This window comes from Macaca fascicularis, chromosome 19, assembly GCF_037993035.2.
Source record: "Macaca fascicularis isolate 582-1 chromosome 19, T2T-MFA8v1.1".
In the NCBI taxonomy this organism is placed as follows: domain Eukaryota; kingdom Metazoa; phylum Chordata; class Mammalia; order Primates; family Cercopithecidae; genus Macaca; species Macaca fascicularis.
The window spans coordinates 64,991,054-65,013,108 of record NC_088393.1 but is presented as its reverse complement, the minus strand read 5'-3'; the positions used below and the strand labels follow the sequence as shown (position 1 = coordinate 65,013,108).

The 22,055-nt window shown below is 46.8% G+C and overlaps 1 protein-coding gene across 2 annotated transcripts; it reads right to left on the bottom strand.

Annotated features, from left to right (window-relative positions):
• Positions 1-962: 962 nt before the first annotated feature.
• Positions 963-20,439, bottom strand: ZNF264 (zinc finger protein 264). 2 transcript variants are annotated; one of them, XM_005590496.5, is made up of 4 exons: positions 20,007-20,439; positions 18,483-18,609; positions 9,834-9,929; positions 963-3,794 (listed from the first exon to the last, which is right to left on the bottom strand). In XM_005590496.5, the coding sequence occupies exons 1-4, from the start codon at positions 20,037-20,039 to the stop codon at positions 2,167-2,169; spliced, it is 1,884 nt and encodes a 627-aa protein (XP_005590553.3). In that variant the 5' UTR covers positions 20,040-20,439; the 3' UTR covers positions 963-2,166. The 2 variants fall into 2 exon arrangements, with proteins under 2 accessions (XP_005590553.3, XP_065391121.1); XM_065535049.2 differs by lacking the exon at positions 18,483-18,609.
• Between the last annotated feature and the right edge of the window lie 1,616 nt (positions 20,440-22,055).

Genomic DNA, 22,055 nt, shown 5'->3' with positions numbered 1-22,055 from the left:
GAGGTCATCAAACGTGACAAGAACAAATAACACCAATTCTACACAGTCTTCCAAAAATTAGAAGAGAACTCTTTCCAATTAATGTTGAAATGTCAAGATCACCTAGACATCAAAACCACACATAAGACATTTAGAACATAAGAAACAAAAGAAAAAAGAAACAGAACTACACATCATTAGCCAATAAATTAGAGGAATATTTCCTCAACAAAATACAAACAAAGGGAATGATGTCAAATGATATTATACTCTACAAACAAGTGTGCTTTGTTCTAAGGATGCAAGCCTGGCTCAATATTCAAAACTTGATCAAAGCAATACATTCTATCAAAAGGATGTAGAAGCAAAATAGCATGATGACAACTGGTGGAGCAAAAGCACTGGACAAAATTGAACACTCATTCATAGCAACACAGAATCTCAGAAGACTGGGAACAGAGGACATTTTTTATGCTTATAGAGAACATGTGTTTTATAAAACTTACATTATACTTTATGATGAAAACTGAACGTGCTGTGCCCTCTGGCTCATGCCTGTAATCCCAGCACTTTGGGAGATCCAGGCAAGCAGATTGCTTGAGCCCAGGAGTTCGAGACCAGTCTGGGCACCATGGTGAAACCCTGTCTCTACAAAAAAATACAAAAATTAGCTGGGCGTGATAGTGTGTGCTTGTAGTGCCAGCTACTGGGGGGTGGTGGGGGCTGAGGTGGTGGGATCACTTGAGCCAGGGAACTTAAGGCTATGGTGAGACAAGATTGTGCCACTGCATTCCACCCTGGGTGACTGAGCGAGACCCTGTCTCAAACAAAAATCAAAAAAACAAAAAACTGAACATTTTCCCCCTATTATCAGGAACCAGGTAAGGACGGCCTTTCTCACTATTCCTATTCAACGTTATAATGAAAGTCCCAGCTTGTGCAATGCAGTAAGACAAACAAAAAGGAAATAAAAGGTATACAGATAAGATGAAAGATAAAAAATGGTCTGTATTTGCAGATGACATTTCTATATAGAAAAGTCCAACGACTCTGTCAAAAAAAATAGCTAAAAATAATAAGTGAACTCAGCAAGGTTGCAGGGTAGCAAAACAATGTCCAAAAAATTATATTTCTGTATACTACCAAAAACTGTGTGCAATTCAAAGTTCAAACATCAATGCCATTTACAATCACTCAACTTACACACATACAAACAAAAAAGCACACTAGGATGCAAATTCTAACAAAAATGCATAGGGATCTATATGCTGAAAATTTTAACATTAATAAAATACTTTGAGGAATGCTTAGCTATTATAAATTAAGAGACCTACTCCTGAACTCATGAATTTCAAAACCCAACATAGTAAAGATACCAATTCTTAACAGATTAATCCACAGATTTAACTCAATTTCTGTAAAAATCTAAGACTGTTTTGTAAATATGTACAAACTAATCCTAAAAATTATATGGAATGTCAAAGGAACTAGAAATGCTGTCAATTTTAAAGAGCAAAGAAGAATCACTGTACTCAATTTAAAAATTTACCATTGACATTTTGAGCTACGTAATTTTTTAAAATTTAAAAAATAAAAATTTACCATGTGGCTACAGTGATGAAGTAAACCAAAAGATGGGCATCAAGAAAAAAGCCTGAGTGTTAATATGTGTATCCTTACTGACTTAAACGTGAGTATTTCATGGCTCAAGCCTCCTAAGTTGTCATAAAATTACGCTTCTCAAGAGTAAGTACTATTGTGGAACACAGAAGATGTGCGATTAAAGTTTGCAGACTTTTCCTAAACTAACTATTCTGACACTGGATAGCAATAAATGTACACACAAGCACAAAAAGGGTCAAGGCCCTTTACCTTGAAACATTTCCCTTCCCCCAAACACATTAAGAAATCTATGACAAAGCACCATAGGCTTGGCAGAGAAGTCTGAAAAGATCTGTGCTTGCATTTCATTTTTTCTATGTCTCCTCCTCCTTTTGAAAATAATTCCTGAGATAACATTGCACTGTAAACTAAGGAGAAAGATGCAGCTGAAGGTTTTCCTATGTGCACAATAACGACTGGGTCTCTCCCCAGGATAAATTATCAGATGGAGAATAAGGCTCTCGACTGAATGAATTTCTAATATGACTCTTCAGATGACAAGTAATATTCAGCAACAGGTTTTTCTCACAGTGAAGACACTTGAGGGGTTTCTCTTTGGTATGGTTGATCAGACGCCAAGGAAGATGTTTCCTCTGGCAAAACATTTGCCTCAGTGGTTACATTCAAATAGTCCTTCCCTAAAAGAAGTTCTCGAAGGGTAACTGAGGTTTGTCCACCCGTAAAAGGTCTTCCCACATTTGTTACACTGATGGGATTTTTCCCAGCATGCATCCTTTGATGCTGAGTGAGGGATGAGCTGCGACTGAAGGCCTTTCCACATTCACTACATTTATACGGTTTCTCTCCAGTGTGGATGATGGCATGTCGAATGAGGTTTGTGCTCCAGCAAAACGATTTCCCACACTCAACACATTCATAGGGCTTCTCTCCACTGTGAATCCGCTTGTGCCTCGTGAGGCCTGACATGCGCGTGAAGGCCTTTCCACACTCCACGCACTCATAGGGCTTCTCTCCAGTGTGGATGCTGAAGTGGCGAATGAGGTCTTTCCGATTGCTAAAGGCTTTCCCACATTCTTTGCATTCAAAAGGTTTTTCTCCAGTGTGGGCTCTTTTATGCAAGATAAAAGTAGAGCAGTGGGTGAAGGCCTTTCCACATTCACTGCACACGAAGGGCTTCTCCCCAGTGTGAATCCGCTGGTGCCTCTTGAGGTATGATCGGTGGTTGAAAGCCTTCCCACACTCGAGGCACTCAAAGGGCTTCTCCCCAGTGTGGATGACATAGTGGTGAATCAGGGCTGCGCTCTCCAAGAAGACCTTCCCACATTCACTGCACTCATAGGGCTTCTCCCCGGTGTGAGTCTGCTGGTGCCACATGAGGTATGACCTGTGCTTGAAGACCTTGCCACACTCCAAGCACTCGTAGGGATTCTCACCACTGTGAACAACATAGTGCCGGAGAAAACCTGGTCTGTGTCGAAAGACTTGCCCACATTCTGTGCACACAAAGGATTTTTCTCCCGTGTGTCTCCTGTTATGCAAGACAAAATTGGAGCGGTGGGTGAAGGCCTTTCCACATTCACTGCACTTGTAAGGCTTCTCTCCACTGTGAATCCGCTGGTGCTGGGTAAGGTATGACTTGCGGTTGAAGGCCTTTCCGCACTCCATGCACTCATAGGGCCTCTCCCCAGTGTGGATCATGTGATGTTGCAGGAGATGTGTGCTCTTAATAAAGGTTTTCCCACATTCTGTGCATTCATAGGGCTTCACTCCAGAGTGAATTTTCTCATGTCCAGCAAGGAGGTGTTTCTTGTTAAATACTTTTCCACACTCACTGCATTTAAAGATATTCTCCTCTTCCTGAATCATGGGATCTTTACCGGACTCACATGAGTTATGGCTGTGGACTGTATCTCCTGGAGAGACTTGCTCCTGTCCGATCCTCAAACACACACCGTCAGCTGTCCCTAAACCATCACATTCAGGGCTCATTTTCCCAGGAGGCTTCTCCTGGGGATCTACTCCTGGTCTGAAGTGTCCTTCCTGCATTTCTGATAGCCCATCCTGATCCTCGGCTTGCCCCAACTGGGAGTCCACTGAGTTTCCTTCTGTCAGTTGTCCCTGAAGTGAGATTCCCTCTGACAAGGCTGGTTCACAAGTGGTAGGTTCTGTGGTCTTAGGTTTTCCTTTGTTGCCTGAAAGAAATCCAGCACACAAAAGGGCGTTAGTAAAGGACAACATGGAAAAAAGAGTATTACCGTTTCTGTGAAAAACCGTAGATAAAAACATTGCCTCTGTGTCTGCTATTTTCTGTATCTCAAATTCTATGGTTTGCAATTTCTTTCTATCCTGGTCCATGGACTCGGGATATTCTGAAAGGGAGACCTAGGGGCACAGGCAGAGTCAGGAGACAATGCGTCTGTCCGTGGAGTCACCTTCACAATTACAGACTGGACCTGGGTAGACAGAGTAACGATGACACTGTGCATGGTAAGCTTCCTCTGGGCAACTAAGCGAGGACACGCTGTCTTGCTACAAGAACACGAGGAAGGAGCACCTAATAAGCCCACATGGAAGACAGGAAGCGAGTAACAAAAATTAATCCCCAAAGAGAAGTACGCTTTTCGTGTGAAGTCGTGGAAAGTAACCTGTAAACACTGAGTATTTCCAAAATGTTTTTCCTCACGGTGGGACCTAACAGCCCCATCTGGCAGTTTATGCAAACAGGTAACTCATTATGGACCCCTCCACAGTTTATCCTGATCGGGTTAAGGTCTGGACACACCAGAAAGCTAAGCCACGTGATTAGAAGGTTAGGGCTTAAGTCACCATGTAAATGCTGAATGTCTGGAAAGGATGGCATGCTGGAGACCGAGCCACACAGGTGATGAGACAATCAACTGTGGTTATGTAATGAGGCTTCAATACAACTGGGGACAATGAAGAGCCGGTGAGTTTCCTGGGTTGGCAACACTCTACGCTCATATTGCCATGTGCCAGACTGGGGCACAGTGAGTTCCTGAAGACACTAAGGCTTTGTGTTGGGAACCTTTCCAACCCAACATTCTGTGTCACTTCTAATTTGCTCCCTTTGCTGTAATAAACATGACTGCAACTAAAATAGGTTTTAGGGAGTTTTGTGAGTCTTTTTAGCTAATCAGTGAACCTGACAATGGCTTTGGGACCCAAATTGTAGTCGGTGTCAGTAGAGTTGGACAGACCTGGTAGTCTTAGAGAACTGTGTCCTTAACCTTGAGCTTGGCTAATCCTGGGTAGGAAGAAATCAGTTATCCAGTAAGAGGTGCTCAACAAAGTGAGTCCTATGCTTGTGAAGAAGAGTTGCCATAAAGAGAAAGCGGGAAGGACACTGTAGTCTTAGGAGACAAAGTACAAAGAAACTGCAGGATGGTGTTGATGACAATCCAGGGACAGAGGGGAGATTGATTCCCATGATTCCAAGCTGGGTGACAGTGAAGGTCGTATGACTGATGTTACTATCACTCCAAGGCTCATAAGGAAAGAGTTAAGAGGACCTGGCTTGACACAGAGTCTCGTGTGCCTGAGGAACAGCCTGGAGAAAAGATGAGCACCACACACACGACCAATGGCCAGGCTGCTGTGTATGGTGCTCATCTGTTCTTTCTTTTTTTTTTTTTTTTTTTTGAGACGGAGTCTCGCTCTGTCGCCCAGGCTGGAGTGCAGTGGCGCAATCTCAGCTCACTGCAAGCTCCACCTCCCAGGTTCACGCCATTCTCCTGCCTCAGCCTCCCAAGTAGCTGGGACTACAGGCGCCCGCCACCATGCCCGGCTAATGTTTTGCATTTTTAGTCGAGACGGGGTTTCACTGTGTTAGCCAGGATGGTCTCAATCTCCTGACCTCGTGATCCGCCCGCCTTGGCCTCCCAGAGTGCTGGGATTACAGGCGTGAGCCACCGCACCCGGCCTGTGCTCATCTTTTCACCTCAGCCCCCCAAAGCCTGTAATCCCAGTGCTTTGGGAGGCCGAGGTGAGTAGATTACTTGAGCCCAGAAGTTCAACACCACTCTGAGAAATACAGCAAGCTCCCATCTCTTAAAAAATTGTTTAAAAACAAAACCAAAAACACAGTAGACAGGCATGGTAGTGTAAGCCTGTGTAGTCCCAGCTGCTCTAGAGGCTGAGCGGGGAGGATTGCTTGAGCCCCAGATTTCAAGACTGCGGCAAACTATGACTGTGCCACTGTACTATAGCTTGGGCAACAGAGCAACACCTTATCTCTTAAAAAAAAAAAAAAAAACTCCAAATACACATGATCAAGATGAAGAAAATTATATAATCTTATTTGAAGACAATAAAGACGATCTACATCAATGAAGAATTTAATAATATGAACTGACAATTTGACCCAAATTATATAAATTCAATATAAATCCCTGTAAAATACCAACTATACTTAATTACAGAACTTGATGGTCTGTTAAGCAAACGAAGCTAGAAAAATTGGGTAGCCACATGGAGAACGAAAATAACTGCATTGCTATCACACTATATATTCCAAATCAACCTCACTGAAAAAACGTCAAATGCCAAGTTTTAAAACTTTTAGAATAAAATATATTTTAATATGGAGGTAAAACAATATTTTTTATACAAGACAAAAAATCATTAATTATATAAGAAAAGTCGCAAGTTAGACTACAGTAAATTAAGATGTTTTGGTGAAAGATACTTTAAAGAGAGTAAGAGGACAAAATTAAAACCTAGAATATGTTTTTCAGCATATATAAGTAATAAAAGGTAAGCATAAGATATGTACAAAGAACCCCTACCAAGCAAACAGAGAAAGGAAAACAGGTTAATGGAAATAGGCATTTATCATAAAATAAAAAATGATTTGTATTTTCACAGAAGAAAATATAAATCAACCAAAAATCATGGTAAGTTGCTAAAACATTACAGCAGTGAAAGAAAGGGAAATCAAGAGCACATGAGACTACTCTGTGTCCATTTGATGAGCAAACATTGAGAAGCCTTATAATGGAAAGGATATGGATCAGTGGAACCTCTCACTTTTCTGGTTAAGTACAAATTGGCATAGGCGCTTTAGAAAACAAAAGGAATGATCTTACAAACTTGAGCATTTGCATAGCCTACAAACCAATAACTTCACTCCAAGAATTATCAAAAAATGCTCGTCCACAAGTGGAAAACGAACTATATATACGAATGTCCACAGCATCACTGTTTTTGTGAATGAAACGTAGACAATCATTATTATTTTTTGCCTCTGCTTCATGGTCTCTCATGAATTATTTTTATTTATTTATTTTTTTGACACAGGAGCTCACCGTCACCCAAGCTGGAGTGCAGTGGCCTGAATAAGATCACTTCAGCCTTGACCTCCTGGGCTCAAGAGATCCTCCCACCTCAGCCTCCAGAATAGCTGGGACCATAGGCATGAGCCACCATGCCCAGCTAATTTTTTAAATTTTGCAGAGACGGGGTCTCGCCACGTTTCCCAGGCTGGTGTTAAACTCCTGAGCTCAAGTAATCCTCCCACCTCAGCCTCCCAAAGTGCTGGGATTATAGGCATGAACCACGGTGCCAGCCAAATCTAGACAATTAAATGCTCACATACTAAACAAATGTATCAATTAATATACAAATGTATCATAAGCCACAAGCATTTATTTTCTTCAAATGTAAGAAACTTGAGGCCGGGCACAGTGGCTCACGCCTGTAATCTCAGTACTTTGGGAGGTCAAGGCAGGTGGATCACCTGAGGTCAGGAGACCAGCCTGGCCAACATGGTGAAACCCCATTTCTATTAAAAATACAAAAAATTAGTTGAGCGTGGTGGCACGCGCCTAGAATCCCAGCTACTCGGGAGGCTGAGGCAGGAGAATCGCTTGAACCCGTGAGGCAGAGGTTGCAGTAAGCCAAGATTGCGTCAATGTACTCCAGCCTTGGCAACAACAGCGAAACTCCATCTCAAAAAACAAAACAAACCAACCAAACAAAAAAACACAAAAATTAGCCGGGTGTAATGGCGTGTACCTGTAATCCCAGCTACTTGGGAGGCTGAGGCACAGAGACTGCAGTGAACCAAGACAGCACCACTGCACTCCAGCCTGGGCTATACAGTGAGACTCTATCTAAACAAAAAGAAAAGAAAAAAGAAAAAACAAGCATATTTTTATGTTGAGTAGAGAAGGATGAAATCACAAAACAAGCAGAATATAAATGAAGAAAGGATGTCCATGAAAGGAAGCGTCATCTAGACCCTGGTATAGGAACTGGCCATGACTGGGGCAAGACCTCTTTCAGTAAGGAAAAGAGAAGTTGAGATAAACATTTAAGGGCTGCTGATCAAGCAATACAAGACGGTGGACTTCCTTTTCAACATGAAAGCCTGCTGACACATCAGCACTCACATGCTGAGACATCTGTGCCTGGAGATGCAAACTGTCTGGTTGGCTGGATGCAGGGACTCATGGAGGTGGAGGGATTGACCTGTCTGAGGTTGGGGCCAGTCCCCTAATCTGCCTGGATGGCAGAGCCATTCACAGAAACTTGGGAAGTGGCAGGAGCGAGCAAGATCATGGGTTCCTTGTTATGCATGTTGAGTTTTGTGCTTTTGAGATTTTCAAGTGGAGACGTGGCATTGAAGAGGGGACGATCTGGAAGAGACTCTGAGGGGCTGAACAGGGACTGCACAGACACTCAGGGTTGGATAAGCAGCTCAAGGAACCCATGCGGGCAGACGCCAAGGCTTCTGCAGTGGCACCAATCCACACACCTGACAGATGGCCTCAGTGTCCTCAGCAGCCTGAGTGTGGGACAGAGAAGGTCAAATGTCACCCTGAGGTTTTTGGAAAACAGGAGATATAGGAAGACATGGGCGAAATACTGCTTCTTAGTGTCTGACTGACACTAAGGGAATGGGTGAAAGGAGAAGGTAGGAGAGGCTGATAGGCAGAATATAACTGGAAAGAGAAATTGGGAGAGTAAGAAAGACCCTATTCCCCAGAGTTCAGAAGGAAATGTAACAGAGCATCACTCTTTTTTTTTTTTTTTTTTTTTTTTTTTTTTTTTTTTTTTTTTTGAGACGGAGTCTCGCTGTGTCTCCCAGGCTGGAGTGCAGTGGCGTGATCTCGGCTCACTGCAAGCTCCGCCTCCCAGGTTCACGCCATTCTCCTGCCTCAGCCTCCGAGTAGCTGGGACTACAGGCGCCCGCCACCACGCCCGGCTAGTTTTTTGTATTTTTAGTAGAGACGGGGTTTCACCATGTTAGCCAGGATGGTCTCGATCTCCTGACCTCGTGATCCACCCGCCTCGGCCTCCCAAAGTGCTGGGATTACAGGCTTGAGCCACCGCGCCCGGCCACAGAGCATCACTCTTTAAGGTTAATAATGACATTTTGATGAGTCACTTACTATGGCTCAGAAACTATTCGGTTTTATGCATTACTGTATCACATGATAACATCTTCAAACTACTCAATGACATAAAAATGATTTCTAGTAACACTTTTCAGGAACAGACTCAATGTAGTGGACTGAGAGTAGGTGTTCACCAAACCTTCTGCTCTTCTCCGTGGGCAAGTGGTTCAGCCACATTTCCCAGACCCATGGACCCATGACAAATGTCTAGTTCCTGTGGGTGGAATGTGACGGGAGCTGGTATTTCTGGAAGTGGGTGTAACTTCCCTTATTCCCTCAATTCTCTGCCAGCTCGTGGATGTTAGGATAATCTTAATGCAACAGGATGACGACAGAAGGAAGCTGGGTCCTGAATAACTGTGTGGTACAGAGCTCCCCACTGACCCACACAGACCCTGGTATGAGTAAGAGTTATCATATGTGAACCACTGAAATGTTAGAGTCTGTCTGATACAGCAGCTACTGTTAACTTAGCTGAAGTTATATATAAAGACAGGAGATCTTGACCACATAGCAGGTGACTGGTAAGCCACAGCTCAGGCCCACACAGTTGGAACCCCTGGACACATCTTAGTTCATAAATCTCACTCCTTCCCAGGAATGGTGACACTGTGACGGGGCTGGGAGGACAGAGAAACCACAGGTCAAAGGGCTCCATGGCTCTTAAATGGAACATTCTACTGTGATACAGTTATATGGAGTTATATATAGAGAGGCCACAATGAGAAGCTTCCCAAGGGATTCCAGGGCCGGTGGTCTCCATCCAGTCTCAAGCCAGCAGGGACTCCGACCTCCCCAGATCTTCGCTCCTACCTGGACAGGTGTCTTGGGAGAGGTCTTCCTTCCTGGTCCATGGCTCCTGTCCATGCTCTAGGTGGTAGATCAGCTCAGGTCTGGGAACAGGACACCCTGTTTATGGAGAAAGAAAGTGGACACATGGATGCTGGTGAAAAGAAATAAAGACCTTCAGTCTAGTCTGGGATTTCAGGATGCGGACCAGACCTTGGAATAAAGCCGCTCCTGTGCACGGGAACGAAAAGCTGGCATGTGACCTGGAAACCAACAGCAGGTCCTGTCATGCTGCCGCAGAATCTCTACTCCTAATAGTAAGTCAAAAACTAGTACTAATAGGATATAAACACATCCAAGGGACAGGCCAGGCGCGGTGGCTCACGCCTGTAATCCCAGCACTTTGGGAGGCCGAGATGGGCGGATCACGAGGTCAGGAGATCGAGACCATCCTGGCTAACACGGTGAAACCCCGTCTCTACTAAAAAATACAAAAAACTAGCCGGGCGAGGTGGCGGGCGTCTGTAGTCCCAGCTACTCGGGAGGCTGAGGCAGGAGAATGGCGTGAACCCGGGAGGCGGAGCTTGCAGTGAGCTGAGATCCGGCCACCGCACTCCAGCCTGGGCAACAGAGCGAGACTCCGTCTCAAAAAAAAAAAAACAAAAAAAACAAACAAACAAACAAAAAAAATAAACACATCCAAGGGACTATGCCAAGCATTTAAATGCATTATGTCATTTCAAAAGTGAACAATATTTAGGGAATACCTTAGAGAAAAACTGAGGTATTTAAATATTAAATACTGACTCTTTTCATTCGAAACAAGGTATGTGATTTCACTGATCTAAGTCTTTTTTTTTTTTTTTTGCATCCTAAGAAATGTTTTATAACGCTCTTCCTCTAGACCCAAGACAAAATGAGGTTTGTAGCTGAGGATTTTCTCACAGCATTCTCAGGAAGTCCACATCGTGATCAACACCATTTTATTGACAAAGAAACCCAGGCTCACAATGCTGCCCAGAACGTCCCGGGTCCAGGCATGCCAACGACAGTGATTGTGATGAGGATGACAGTAACAGTACTGATGGCAACAGGATGGCAATGGCTCCCTGCACACAGCCTGGTCTCCCAGGTGTTGTTCTGAGCCCTTTTCACGTAATAACTGTATTAGTCTGTTCTCACGCTGCTAATAAAGACATATCCGAAACTGGGTAATTTATAAAGAAAAAGAAGTTTAAGGGACTCAGTTTCACAAGGCTAGGGAGGCCTCACAATCATGACACAAGGTGGAGAAAGGCACGTCTTACATGGCAGCAGGCAAGAGGGCATGTGTAGGGGAACTCCCTTTATAAAACCATCAGCTCTCACGAGACTTATTTGCTATCATGACAACAGCACGGGAAAAACCCGTCTCCATGATTCAATTACCCCCCACGACACATGGGGATTATTACAATTCAAGGTGAGATATGGGTGGGGACACAGAGCCAAACCCTATCAATAACTCTTTACCCCGGTAACAACCCTGGGATGCAGATGTGGTAAGTCCTCATCTCACCAGTGAGAACACTGAGGCACAGACAAGGTCAGTCATTTCACCAGGCCACAGTTTTTAAAGAGCAGGGCTGGGGCTGGACACCAGGGTCCTGGCTCCCCTTCCAAACACTACACTAAGGAAGAAACTACTAGCACCACAGAGTGGGTGGTGGGTGGTGATGACGACACAGAGATGTGAGCTGGAGAGTCATCCTCAGGGACCGGCAGGCAGGGGGAGGGGCAGGTTCAGTGATTCCAGACCTATGAAGCTGTCCTTTGAGGGTTGTGTTTTCTTTTTTTTTTTTTTTTAAAGTAGAAGTCCTCTTTTTATGAAACGTTGGTGAGAGTAGATACTATTTGATGTTTCTGTAAATGTCCTTATATAACTCTGTCACAGCAGGATGTTCAGTTTTTTAAATTTTTAGTGGTTCATGAAATACATTTGACTATATGTGGAGAAACAAGGAACCTAATGAAGCTGGTTCGTTGCTCCTAAGTTAACTGGACAAAGTGATGAAAGAAAATGATAAACTCAGGGATTCTAACTCCCGGCTTCAGAAGCAGATACTAAGCCTCAAATCTGCTAAGATTGCCCTGAGTCTTATCTCCTGTAGAGAAAGAGCTGAAATTGTGGGAAAGCAGATATAAGCTCGTCATGTGAGTGGCTGACCTGCAACAAAAGGTGCATGCACAGTGTCTACTGTTAAAGTGAGGGCACTGATAGGAAAAGAATGGGACCCTGAAACTCGGAATAGGGATGTGTGGGAGGACGCTGATGAAGCTGGGGATGCTGAGCTTGTAAACTCTTTTTGAAACTTTTTTGCCAGAAGAAACAGCTTCCCCATCCCCAGTAGTGGCAACATCCCCTCCCTGACCCATGCTGCCATCAGCCTTTCCACCTTTGTCTGAGGACATGAACCCTGTGCTGCCTGAAGCAACAGTGATGGCCTCTCCTGAGGCAGTTGCCAGGCAAGATAACGTTGATTCTCCTCTGGCACGCCCAACACCTTTGTTTGGTTCTAGACCTATAACTAAAGTCCTGGTGGGCCCACAGAGGTGAGGTTCAGAGTGTGACCCATGGGGAGGTGAGCTGCACTCGAAAGGAATTGAGTTTCCTAATTTATAGAAGCAAAAATCTGGAGAACAGGCATGGGAATGGATATTAAGGGTGTGGGATAATGCTGGAACGAAGGAACATACAGATGGATCAGGCTGAATTTATTGATTTGGGCCCACTAAGTAGGGATCCTGCATTTAATGTTGCAGCTTGGAGAGCTAAAAAAGGTTGTAATAGCTTATTTGCTTGGCTAGCTGAAATATGGATTAAAAGATGGCCCATCATGAGCGAGCTGGGAATGCTCGATCTCCCTTGGTCTAACGTAGAGGAAGGGATCCAAAGGCTCAGGGCGACTGGGATGGTGGAGTGGATTAGTAACTTTAGACCTACTCATCCCAGCTGGGAGGGTCCAGAGGACATACCCTTGACCATTGCCTTGGGAAACAGATTTGCGAGGGCAGCACTTGCATCTTTGAAGAGCCCTGTAATTGCCAGATCTAGCAGTGGGAACTGCAGTCACTCATCTACAAAAATTTAGATACATTGGGAATAACTGGATCCCCAGGTGGCAGGGGCCAAGTGGTGGCACTCAACCATCAAAGGCAAGGTAGGCACAGCTATCATAATGGACAGCAGAGACAAAGCAGCAATCAGAATAGTCTGACTTACGTAGATCTCTGCCATTGGCTAATTAATCGCGGTGTTCTTAGAAGTGAAACTGATAGGAAGCCACTGCAATTCTACTTAATTTATATAAGCAGAAAACTTCCAGGTCGAACGGACAAAAGACTAATTTGAATTATAAAAGCAGAGAATCGTGGCCCCTCCTCTATCAATTTCCAGACTTGGGCCAGTTTATAGACCCAGAACCCCTTGAATGAAGGGGAGGTCAGGTCCCTTGAGGAAGGACCCCACCACACTACTGACAATTTATGCAGTTAAATTTTTCTCCCATCCTTCCCTAAGGAGACCTCTGTTTTTTTTGGTTTTTTTTTGAGATGGAGTCTCGATCTGTTGCTCAGGCTGGAGTGCAGTGCCGCGACCTCAGCTCACTGCAAGCTCCACCTCCCGAGTTCACACCATTCTCTTGCCTCAACCTCCTGAGTAGATGGGACTACAGGCACCCGCCACCACGCCCAGCTCATTTTTTTGTATGTTTTTAGTAGAGACAGGTTTCACCGTGTTAGCCAGAATGGACTCCATCTTCTGATCTTGTGATCCACCCGCCTCAGCCTCCCGAAGTGCTGGAATTACAGGTGTGAGCCACTGCGCCCGCCAGAGACCTCTGGCTTTTTACCAGGGTAACTGTGCACTGGGGAAAGGGGAATGATCAGACATTTCAGGGACTACTGGACACATGCTCTGAGCTGATGCTGATTCCAGGGACCCAACACGTCACTGTGGTCCTCCAGTTAAAGTAGGGGCTTTTGGAGGTCAGGAGTTTTAGCTCAGGCCCGACTTACAGTGGGTCCAGTGGGTCCCCAGACTCAACCTGTGGTCATTTTCCCACTGCCAGAAGGACTAATAGGCACAGACACGCTTAGGAGCTGGCAGAACCCCCACACAGGCTCCCTGACTGGTAGGGTGAAGGCTACCATGGTGGGAAAGGCCAAATGGAAGCCATTAGAGCTGCCTCTACCTAGAAAAATAGTAAATAAAAAAAATGTTACATCCTTGGAGGGACCGTGGAGATGAGTGCCAACATCGAGGACTCGAAAGACGCAGGGGTGGTGATTCCCACCACATCCCCATTCAACTCTCCCATTTGGCCTGAGCAGAAGACAGATGGATCTTAGAGAATGACCATGAATTATAGAAAGCTTACCCAAGTGGTGGCTCCAATTGCAGCTGCTGCACCAGATGTGGCTTCATTGCTTGAGTAAATTAACCATCTCCTGGTACCTGGTGTGCAGCCACTGACTTGGCAAATGCTTTTCTCCATTTCTGTCCATAAGGCTCACCAGAAGCAATCTGCCTTCAGCTGGCAAGGCCAGCAATATACCTTCATGGTCCTACCCCAGGGGCCTATCAGCTCTCTGGCTTTGTGTCCTAATCTTATTCAGAGAGACCTTGATCGCTTTTTGCTTCCACAAGATATCATACTGGTCCATTACATTGATGACATTATGCTGACTGGATCCAGTGAGCAAGATGTAGCAAACACACTGGACTTACTGGTGAGACATTTGTGTGCCGGAGGATGGGAAATAAATCTGACTAAAATTCAGGGACCTTCTACCTCAGTAAAATTTCTAGGGGTCCAGTGGTGTGTGGCCTGTTGAGATACGCCTTCTAAGGTGAAGAATAATTTGCTGCATTTGGTCCCTCCTATACCCAAGAAAGAGGCACAATGCCTAGTGGGCCTATTTGGGTTTTGGAGGCAACACATTCCTCATTTGGGTATGCCACTCCGGCCTATTTATCGAGTGACCCGAAAGACTGCCAGTTTTGAGTGGGACCCGAAATGCTGCTGTGCAAGCTGCTCTGCCACTTGGGCCATATGACCCAGCAGATCCAATGGTGCTTGAGATGTCAGTGGCAGATAAGGATGCTGTTTGGAGCCTCTGGCAGGCCCCCATGGGTGAATCACAGTAGAGGCCTCTAGGATTTTGGAGCAAAGCCCTGCCATCCTCTGCAGATAACTACTCTCCTTTTGAGAGACAGCTCTTGGCCTGTTACACTATGGGTCATCAAGTCCATGCAACCTGAACTGCCTACCATGAACTGGGTGCTTTCTGACCCAGCTAGCCATAAAGTAGTCATGCACAGCAGCATTCCATCATCAGATGTAAGTGGTATATACGTGATTGGGCTCAAGCGGATCCTGAAGGCACAAGTAAGTTACATGAGGAAGTGGCTCAAATGCCCACGGACTCCACTCCTGCCACCCTACCTTCTCTCCCCCAGCCTGCACTGATGGCCTCACGGGGAGTTCCCTATCATCAGCTGACAGAGGAAGAGAAGACTAGGGCCTGGTTCACAGATGGTTCTATATGATATGCAGGCACCACCCGAAAGTGGACAGCTGCAGCACTACAGCTGCTTTCTAGGACATCCCTGAAGGATAGTGGCAAAGGGAAATTTTCCCCGTGGGCAGAACTTCAAGCAGTGCACCTGGTTGTGCACTTTTTTTTTTTTTTTTTGAGACGGAGTCTCACTCTGTCGCCCAGGATGGAGTGCAGTGGCGCAATCTCGGCTCACTGCAAGCTCCGCCTCCCGGGTTCACGCCATTCTCCTGCCTCAGCCTCCCGAGTAGCTGGGACTACAGGCGCCTGCCACCTCGCCCGGCTAGTTTTTTGTATTTTTTTTTAGTAGAGACGGGGTTTCATCATGTTAGCCAGGATGGTCTCGATCTCCTGACCTCGTGATCCACCCGTCTCGGCCTCCCAAAGTGCTGGGATTACAGGCTTGAGCCACCGCGCCCGGCCTGTGCACTTTCCATGGAAGGAGAAAAGAGAAGATGTGTGATCATATACTGATTCACGGGCTGCAGCCAACGGTTTGGCTGGATGGTCAGGGGCTTGGAAGAAGCATGATTGGTAAGTTGGTGACAAAGAAATCTGGGGAAGAGGGATGTGGATGGACCTGAGCAGTCAAAAACTGTGAAGATATTTGTATCCCATGTGAGTGTTCACCAACGGATGACCTCAGCAGCGGAGGGTTTTAAAAATCAATTGTATAAGATGACCCATTCTGTGGACACCACTCAGCCTCTTGCCCCAGCCACCCCTGGTCATCGCCCAATGGGCCCATGAACAAAACGGTCATAGTGGCAGGGATGGGGGTTACACATGGGCTCAGCAACGTGGACTTCCACTCACCAAGGCTGACCTGGCTACTGCCACTGCTGAGGGCCCAATTTGCCAGCAGCACAGACCAACACTAAGCCCTCAATATGGCACCATCCCTCAGGGTGATCAGCCAGCTATCTGGTGGCAGGTTGATTACACTGGACCTCTTCCATCATGGAAAGGGCAGAGGTTTGTCCTCACTGGAACAGACACTCTGGATATAGGTTTGCCTATCCTGCACGCAATGCTTCTGCCAAAACTACCATTCATGGACTCATGGAATGCCTTATCCACCGTAATGGTATTCCAAACAGCATTGCCTCTGACCAAGGCACTCACTTTACAGCTAAAGAAGTGTGGCAATGGGCTCATGCTCACAGAATTCACTGGTCTTACCATGTTCCCCATAGTACTGAAGCAACTGGATTGACAGAAGGGTGCAATGACCTTTTGAAGTCACAATTATGCCAACTAGTGACAATACTTTGCAGTAGGCCATGTATGCTCTGCATCAGCATCCAATATATGGTACTGTTTCTCCTACAGCCAGGATTCATGGGTCCAGGAATCAAGGGGTGGAAGTGCAAATGGCACCACTCACCATCACCCCTAGTGATCAACTAGCAAAATTTTGCTTCCTATTCCCGCGACATTACATTCTGCTGGCCTAGAAGTCTTAGTTCCAGAGGGAGGAATGCTGCCACCAGGAGACACGACGATTCCATTAAACTGGAAGTTAAGATTGCCACCTGGACACTTTGGGCTCCTCCTATCTTTAAGTCAATAGGCTAAGAAGGGAGGTACGGTGTTGGCTGGGATGACTGACCCAGACTATCACGATGAAATCAGTCTACTCCACAATGGAGGTAAGGAAGAGTATGCATGGAATACAGGAGATCCATTAGGGCATCTCTTAGTATTACCATGCCCTGTGATTAAGGTCAATGGGAAGCTACAACAGCCCAATCCAGGCAGGACTACAAATAGCCCAGACCCTTCAGGAATGGAGGTTTGGGTCACTCCATCAGGAAAAAAACCATGACCTGCTGAGGTGCTTGCTGAAGGCAAAGTGAATACAGAATGTGTAGGAGAAGAAGGCAGCCATCAATACCAACTACGACCAAGTGACCAGTTGCAGAAATGAGGACTATAATTGTCGTATTTCCTCCTTCTTTTATTAAAAACATGTTTGTGATGTATACACTTGTACTAATAAAACATCTACATTTTATTTCCTTTATCATATGACATATAAGATTTATTGACTTCATATCAGCATTTAAGTATTGTTACCTTTATGTAATAGCACTTGGGTTGGGGATTAGTGTGTTTCGGTTGCATGAAGGATAGTTGTATTATGTTAGGCATAATTATTTTTGTCTTTATTTGAAGATTATGTATGATCTCAGGAGATGTGTATGGGTTCAAGTTGACAAGGGATGGACTTGTGATGGTTAACACTGTGTCAACTTGATTAGATTGAAGGATGCAACATATTGATCCTGGGTGTGTCTGTGAGGGTGTTGCCAAAAGAGATTAACATTTGAGTCACTGGGCTGGGAAAGGCAGACCCACCCTTAATCTGGGTGGGCACCACCTAATCAGCTGCCAGTGAGGCCAGGATATGAAGCAGGCAGAAATCCGTGAAAAGACTAGACCGGCCTAGCCTACCAGCCTACATCTTTCTCCCATGCTGGATGCTTCCCGCCCTCGAACGTCGGACAAGTTCTTCAGCTTTGGGACTTGGACTGGCTTCCTTGCTCTTCAGCTTGCAGATGGCCTACTGTGGGACCTTGTGATCGTGAGTTAATACTACTTAATAAACTGTCCTTTTTATATATATCTATTCTATTAGTTCTGTCTCTCTAGAGAACCCTAATACAGGTGGCCATTCTTGTCTTGAACTCTCCAAGGCAGAAAACACCATAGAGAATAGACATGACATGAACAGACCCAGAGAGAGAAGCCAGGACACCATCGTGGTGGTTCTCAGTTCCTACACCAGCCCCTCATGAGGCACAGCCGGAAATCCTACCTCTGAGTTTGCAAAACACCCCATTTTCTTTTACCACCTTCTCCTTTGGCTGGGAGCCAGAGTACTCTGTCTTTAGCCCAAAGAGATACAGGGAGACCAGATAGGAAGAGGTGAGTGTAGAAAATGACTAAAGCTGTGAGAAAGAGGCAAGGAAGGTTCTAGAGGCCTCCTTGTGCAGCCAGGCCTGGAGTCAGAAGGTGGAATGAAGAAGTGGCAGGTCATCTGCATGGTGAAGCGGGGAAGGAAAGCCTTACCCAGAGACACCAGGAGCCCACAGTTTTCCAGCATCACCTCCTGGTACAGGGTGCGCTGAGCTAGGTCCAGCTGCCCCCACTCCTCCTTGGTGAAAGTCACAGCCACATCATCAAAGGTCACAGACACCTGGAAAGTCAAACAGAATTAGCAGTATTGGCCTTTCAGCTGCTGAATGTGGTCACAGATTGTGCTCCACTGGAAAAGTTGTACAGTGATGGAGGCCTGAATCACAGAGCACCTCCTGAGGGCCTAGCTCTGTGCTGGGCTCGAGAGGAAAGGGAGATGCTTTGAACATAATAAGGAGAGAAGCCTCCTATTTAAGAGCCATTAGAGAATGACACAGGACAACAGAAACAACTTGTGGACTGTGAAATACAGAAACTAAGGGCTCTAAAACGACAAGGAAATAGGGAAATGGTAATAATAGCAACAAAGGTTACAACAGCAGGACCTGAGTCTCATGCCTGTAATCCCAGCACTTTGGAAGGTCGAGGTGGACGGATCACTTGAGGCCAGTTGAACACCAGCCTGGCCGATATGGTGAAACCCCGTCTCTACTAAAAATACAAAAATCAGCCAGGTGTCGTGCTGCATGCCTGCAACTACTTGGGAGACCGGGGCAGGAAAATTGCTTGAACCCGGGAGGCAGAGACCGCAGTGAGCTGAGATTGCGCCACTGCACTCCAGCCTGGGCGACAAAGCGAGACCCTGTCTCAAAACAAAACAAAAGTATCTGTGAACACGGGCACAAAAAGCTCAGCATTCCTCACTGACCCCACAGAGCGGCAATGGAGGGGCTGCATCTACCCGGGGAATGACAGGCCCCAGAACAGCTTCCCATGCCCTCCGGGATCTCCCTGGGTCTCCCAGACCCCCCAAGGAAATTCCACAATGAACCAACCACCAGCCTCTTTCCTTGTTGGGTTCCGACAGAACTTGTCTCGGACGCCAAGATACTTTGGGGCCACGGAACACGAGCGGCCAAGGATAATGCAGGCTGTAGCGATGAGAGTAACGGCATCTGACTGGCCACAATGTCTGTACTAGCTGCGGATGGGTAGAAAGTCCAGGAAAAGACCACACGCTCTTACCGTCCATGTCTCAGCGGCCGCAGGAAACCATGGCAACCTCACACACCCTCCTGAGACTCCTTAAACATACACCTTGTCTCTGTCCACGCATTTGTCGGCCTGCTACTGCCCTGCCCTGCCCTCCCCTTCCCCTCTCAGGCCCCCAATTCCATGCTGGAATGAGACCTGGTCCACCAGAGAGGATGCTTGCAGGCCAAGGGTGATGGGAGTCCCCAGAGCAAGCATCATTCACTCAACCACCTACGGAGCTCTTTCCAGCAGGCCCAACACCCTTTACGGCCAGGTATAAATTAAGTGGCAAACCAGCTCCACACACCAAAGCGAACGACGACTGTGAAGACAAATATAGGGGATACCTGGGCTCCCACCCATTTCGGGAACCGCCTCCGCGCTGGCAAGGAGGCGGCAACTGCGAAGCCACCGTCCACTCACCTGGGCCCGGTCCGTCAGCACCGCTGCCGCCATCACGTCACCCCCCGGGCCGCAGAGCTGGGACAAAGGACCCCCGGGCGGCTTGACGGACCCCACCTGTGCCCGGCCCTGGCCGGTTGCCCGGGGCTTCCAGGCGCGCCCGGGGCCGCCGCCTCCTCGGTGGCAACCGCGTTCCAGACCCAGGGCGCCGCCCCTGGCGACCGCGGGGCTGAAGGGCGGGGGAGGAGAGACCGCGGCTTCACGACGACCCACGAGCAAGCCCCTGGAGGCGGTCAGGCTCAGTCAGGCTCGTACAAAGGTGCGGCGGGGATTCCTATCCTCCTCCCCTGCTCGGTCCTGACTAGCGACCTGCAAAGCGGTCCCGGCTGGGGCCCTCAGTGGCTACAGACTCCTCCAGGCAGAAGGGCAGAGGAAAATGGCGTCCCCGGCGAACAACCCGGAAGTCCCGCCCCCGCCGGCGTGGGGCGTTGGAGTCGTTCCCGTCCTAGGTCGTCATTGGCCCAGCTCCCGCCGCACGCATAACGCACGGCCTTCTAGGTAGTGTAGTTTTCCAGATGTGCTCGCCAACGGGAGGAGCGCTTCAAGGCTCAAGTTTTCCTTCTAGGGAAAGGCACTCCAGGACCCGAGGAGACGCTCCAGACCCACCTCTTTATGGTGGGCACAACTCGAGGGGAAGCTGATGGAGGGAGGGAACCGAGGGGCAAGGGTTACACTCCATTCTTCTCTCGGGAAAATCGGAGCTCGGGAGACAGGGACTTCTGTTCAGGGCACAGGCAAAGGCGCAGAACTGGGTCCTCAGCTCGCCTGGCGACTGACCCCCTTTCAGATCCCTCCTCTCCGAATCATCATCTTGGAAAACACAAAAAAGTAGCCTAATGACTGAGTGGAAGCCCTGCCCTGACACGTTGTGTGCGCAAACTGCCCTCTTTTGGGCTTTCTTTGGATGAGTGCAGCCTCCATGTGATGCAGGGAGTCATGTATTTGGCCCAGACCACACAAAACGTGGATTTACCCACTTCTGAGGTGGGGAGGCTGCAAGTGGAGGAGGCTCGGAGGCTCAGGATGGTTAGTTTGAAATGTGTACAGAACCACAAAGTATCTCTGTCACAGGCAGTTCAACTTATGACTGAATGTTGGAAGGTTTGAGCACGGATATATGAATTTAGGAGTTGTCTTACACTGTTATTTCAAGTCATGATACTGAGTGAGACCATCAAGGCAATGCATGCAGATGGAGAAGAGAACACACAGAGCATGAGCCAGGGACCAAGTCTACATCATTAAATGGTTGATGACAGTATTACCAGAAAGGCCAGGCCTTGCATCTGGATCCTGCTGTTTGCTGCACAGAAGGCCAATGAGCTAGATAACGAGTATTGGCAGGGATGAAGACTTTATTCGGTGCTGCAGCTGAGGAAAATGGGAGATCAATCTGAAATCCCTTTCCTCAACTGACTAAAACTAGGGGTTTATACATCAGGGAAGAAGTGTAACTATGTGTGAGAAAACCAGGAATTAGGAAGGGGTAAGGAAGAGGAATGGGTCAACAGGCAGCAGATGGTCAGTTAGGCAATCATGATGGGTAAGGGGTATAGCATCTCGTTTTCCAGATGTGGTAATCCAGTAAGTTTCAGTTTCTTTATACTATCTGGGAAGGCTGATGCTTGGTTTCCTGAGAAAGGAAATCAGATAAGACAAAAGTGTCTCGAGTTTTAGGAATGGGAGGCTCAATGTCTATAATGTGTTTATTCAAGAGAAATCATAAATATCAATTCTATGGGACAATGGAGCTGGTTTCTATTTATCAATTCCTTGATCATGGGGAATCTGGACATGATCTTTCTGGCTGCTTTATGCTGAGGAGGGGTATTGTGGGTGGCTGCATACCATAGATTACCACGTGGCCACTCAGATGAACTCGAAGGTTAATCTAACACTATAGTTTTCTTTTCTTTTTTTTTTTTTTGAGATGGAGTTTTGTTCTTTCACCCAGGCTGGAGTTCTGTGGCACGATCTCTGCTCACTGCAACCTCTGCCTCCCAGGTTCAA

What these genes read in the sequence shown, in the direction of transcription:
- ZNF264 (XM_005590496.5), bottom strand. Translation starts at nt 20,039, where the DNA reads ATGGCGGCAGCGGTGCTGACGGACCGGGCCCAG. An exon ending in TGCTGACGGACCGGGCCCAG is followed by an intron (nt 18,610 to 20,006) that starts GTGAGTGGACGG and finishes TTGACTTTCCAG; the next exon opens with GTGTCTGTGACCTTTGATGA. An exon ending in TGGGCTCCTGGTGTCTCTGG is followed by an intron (nt 9,930 to 18,482) that starts GTAAGGCTTTCC and finishes CTCCATAAACAG; the next exon opens with GGTGTCCTGTTCCCAGACCT.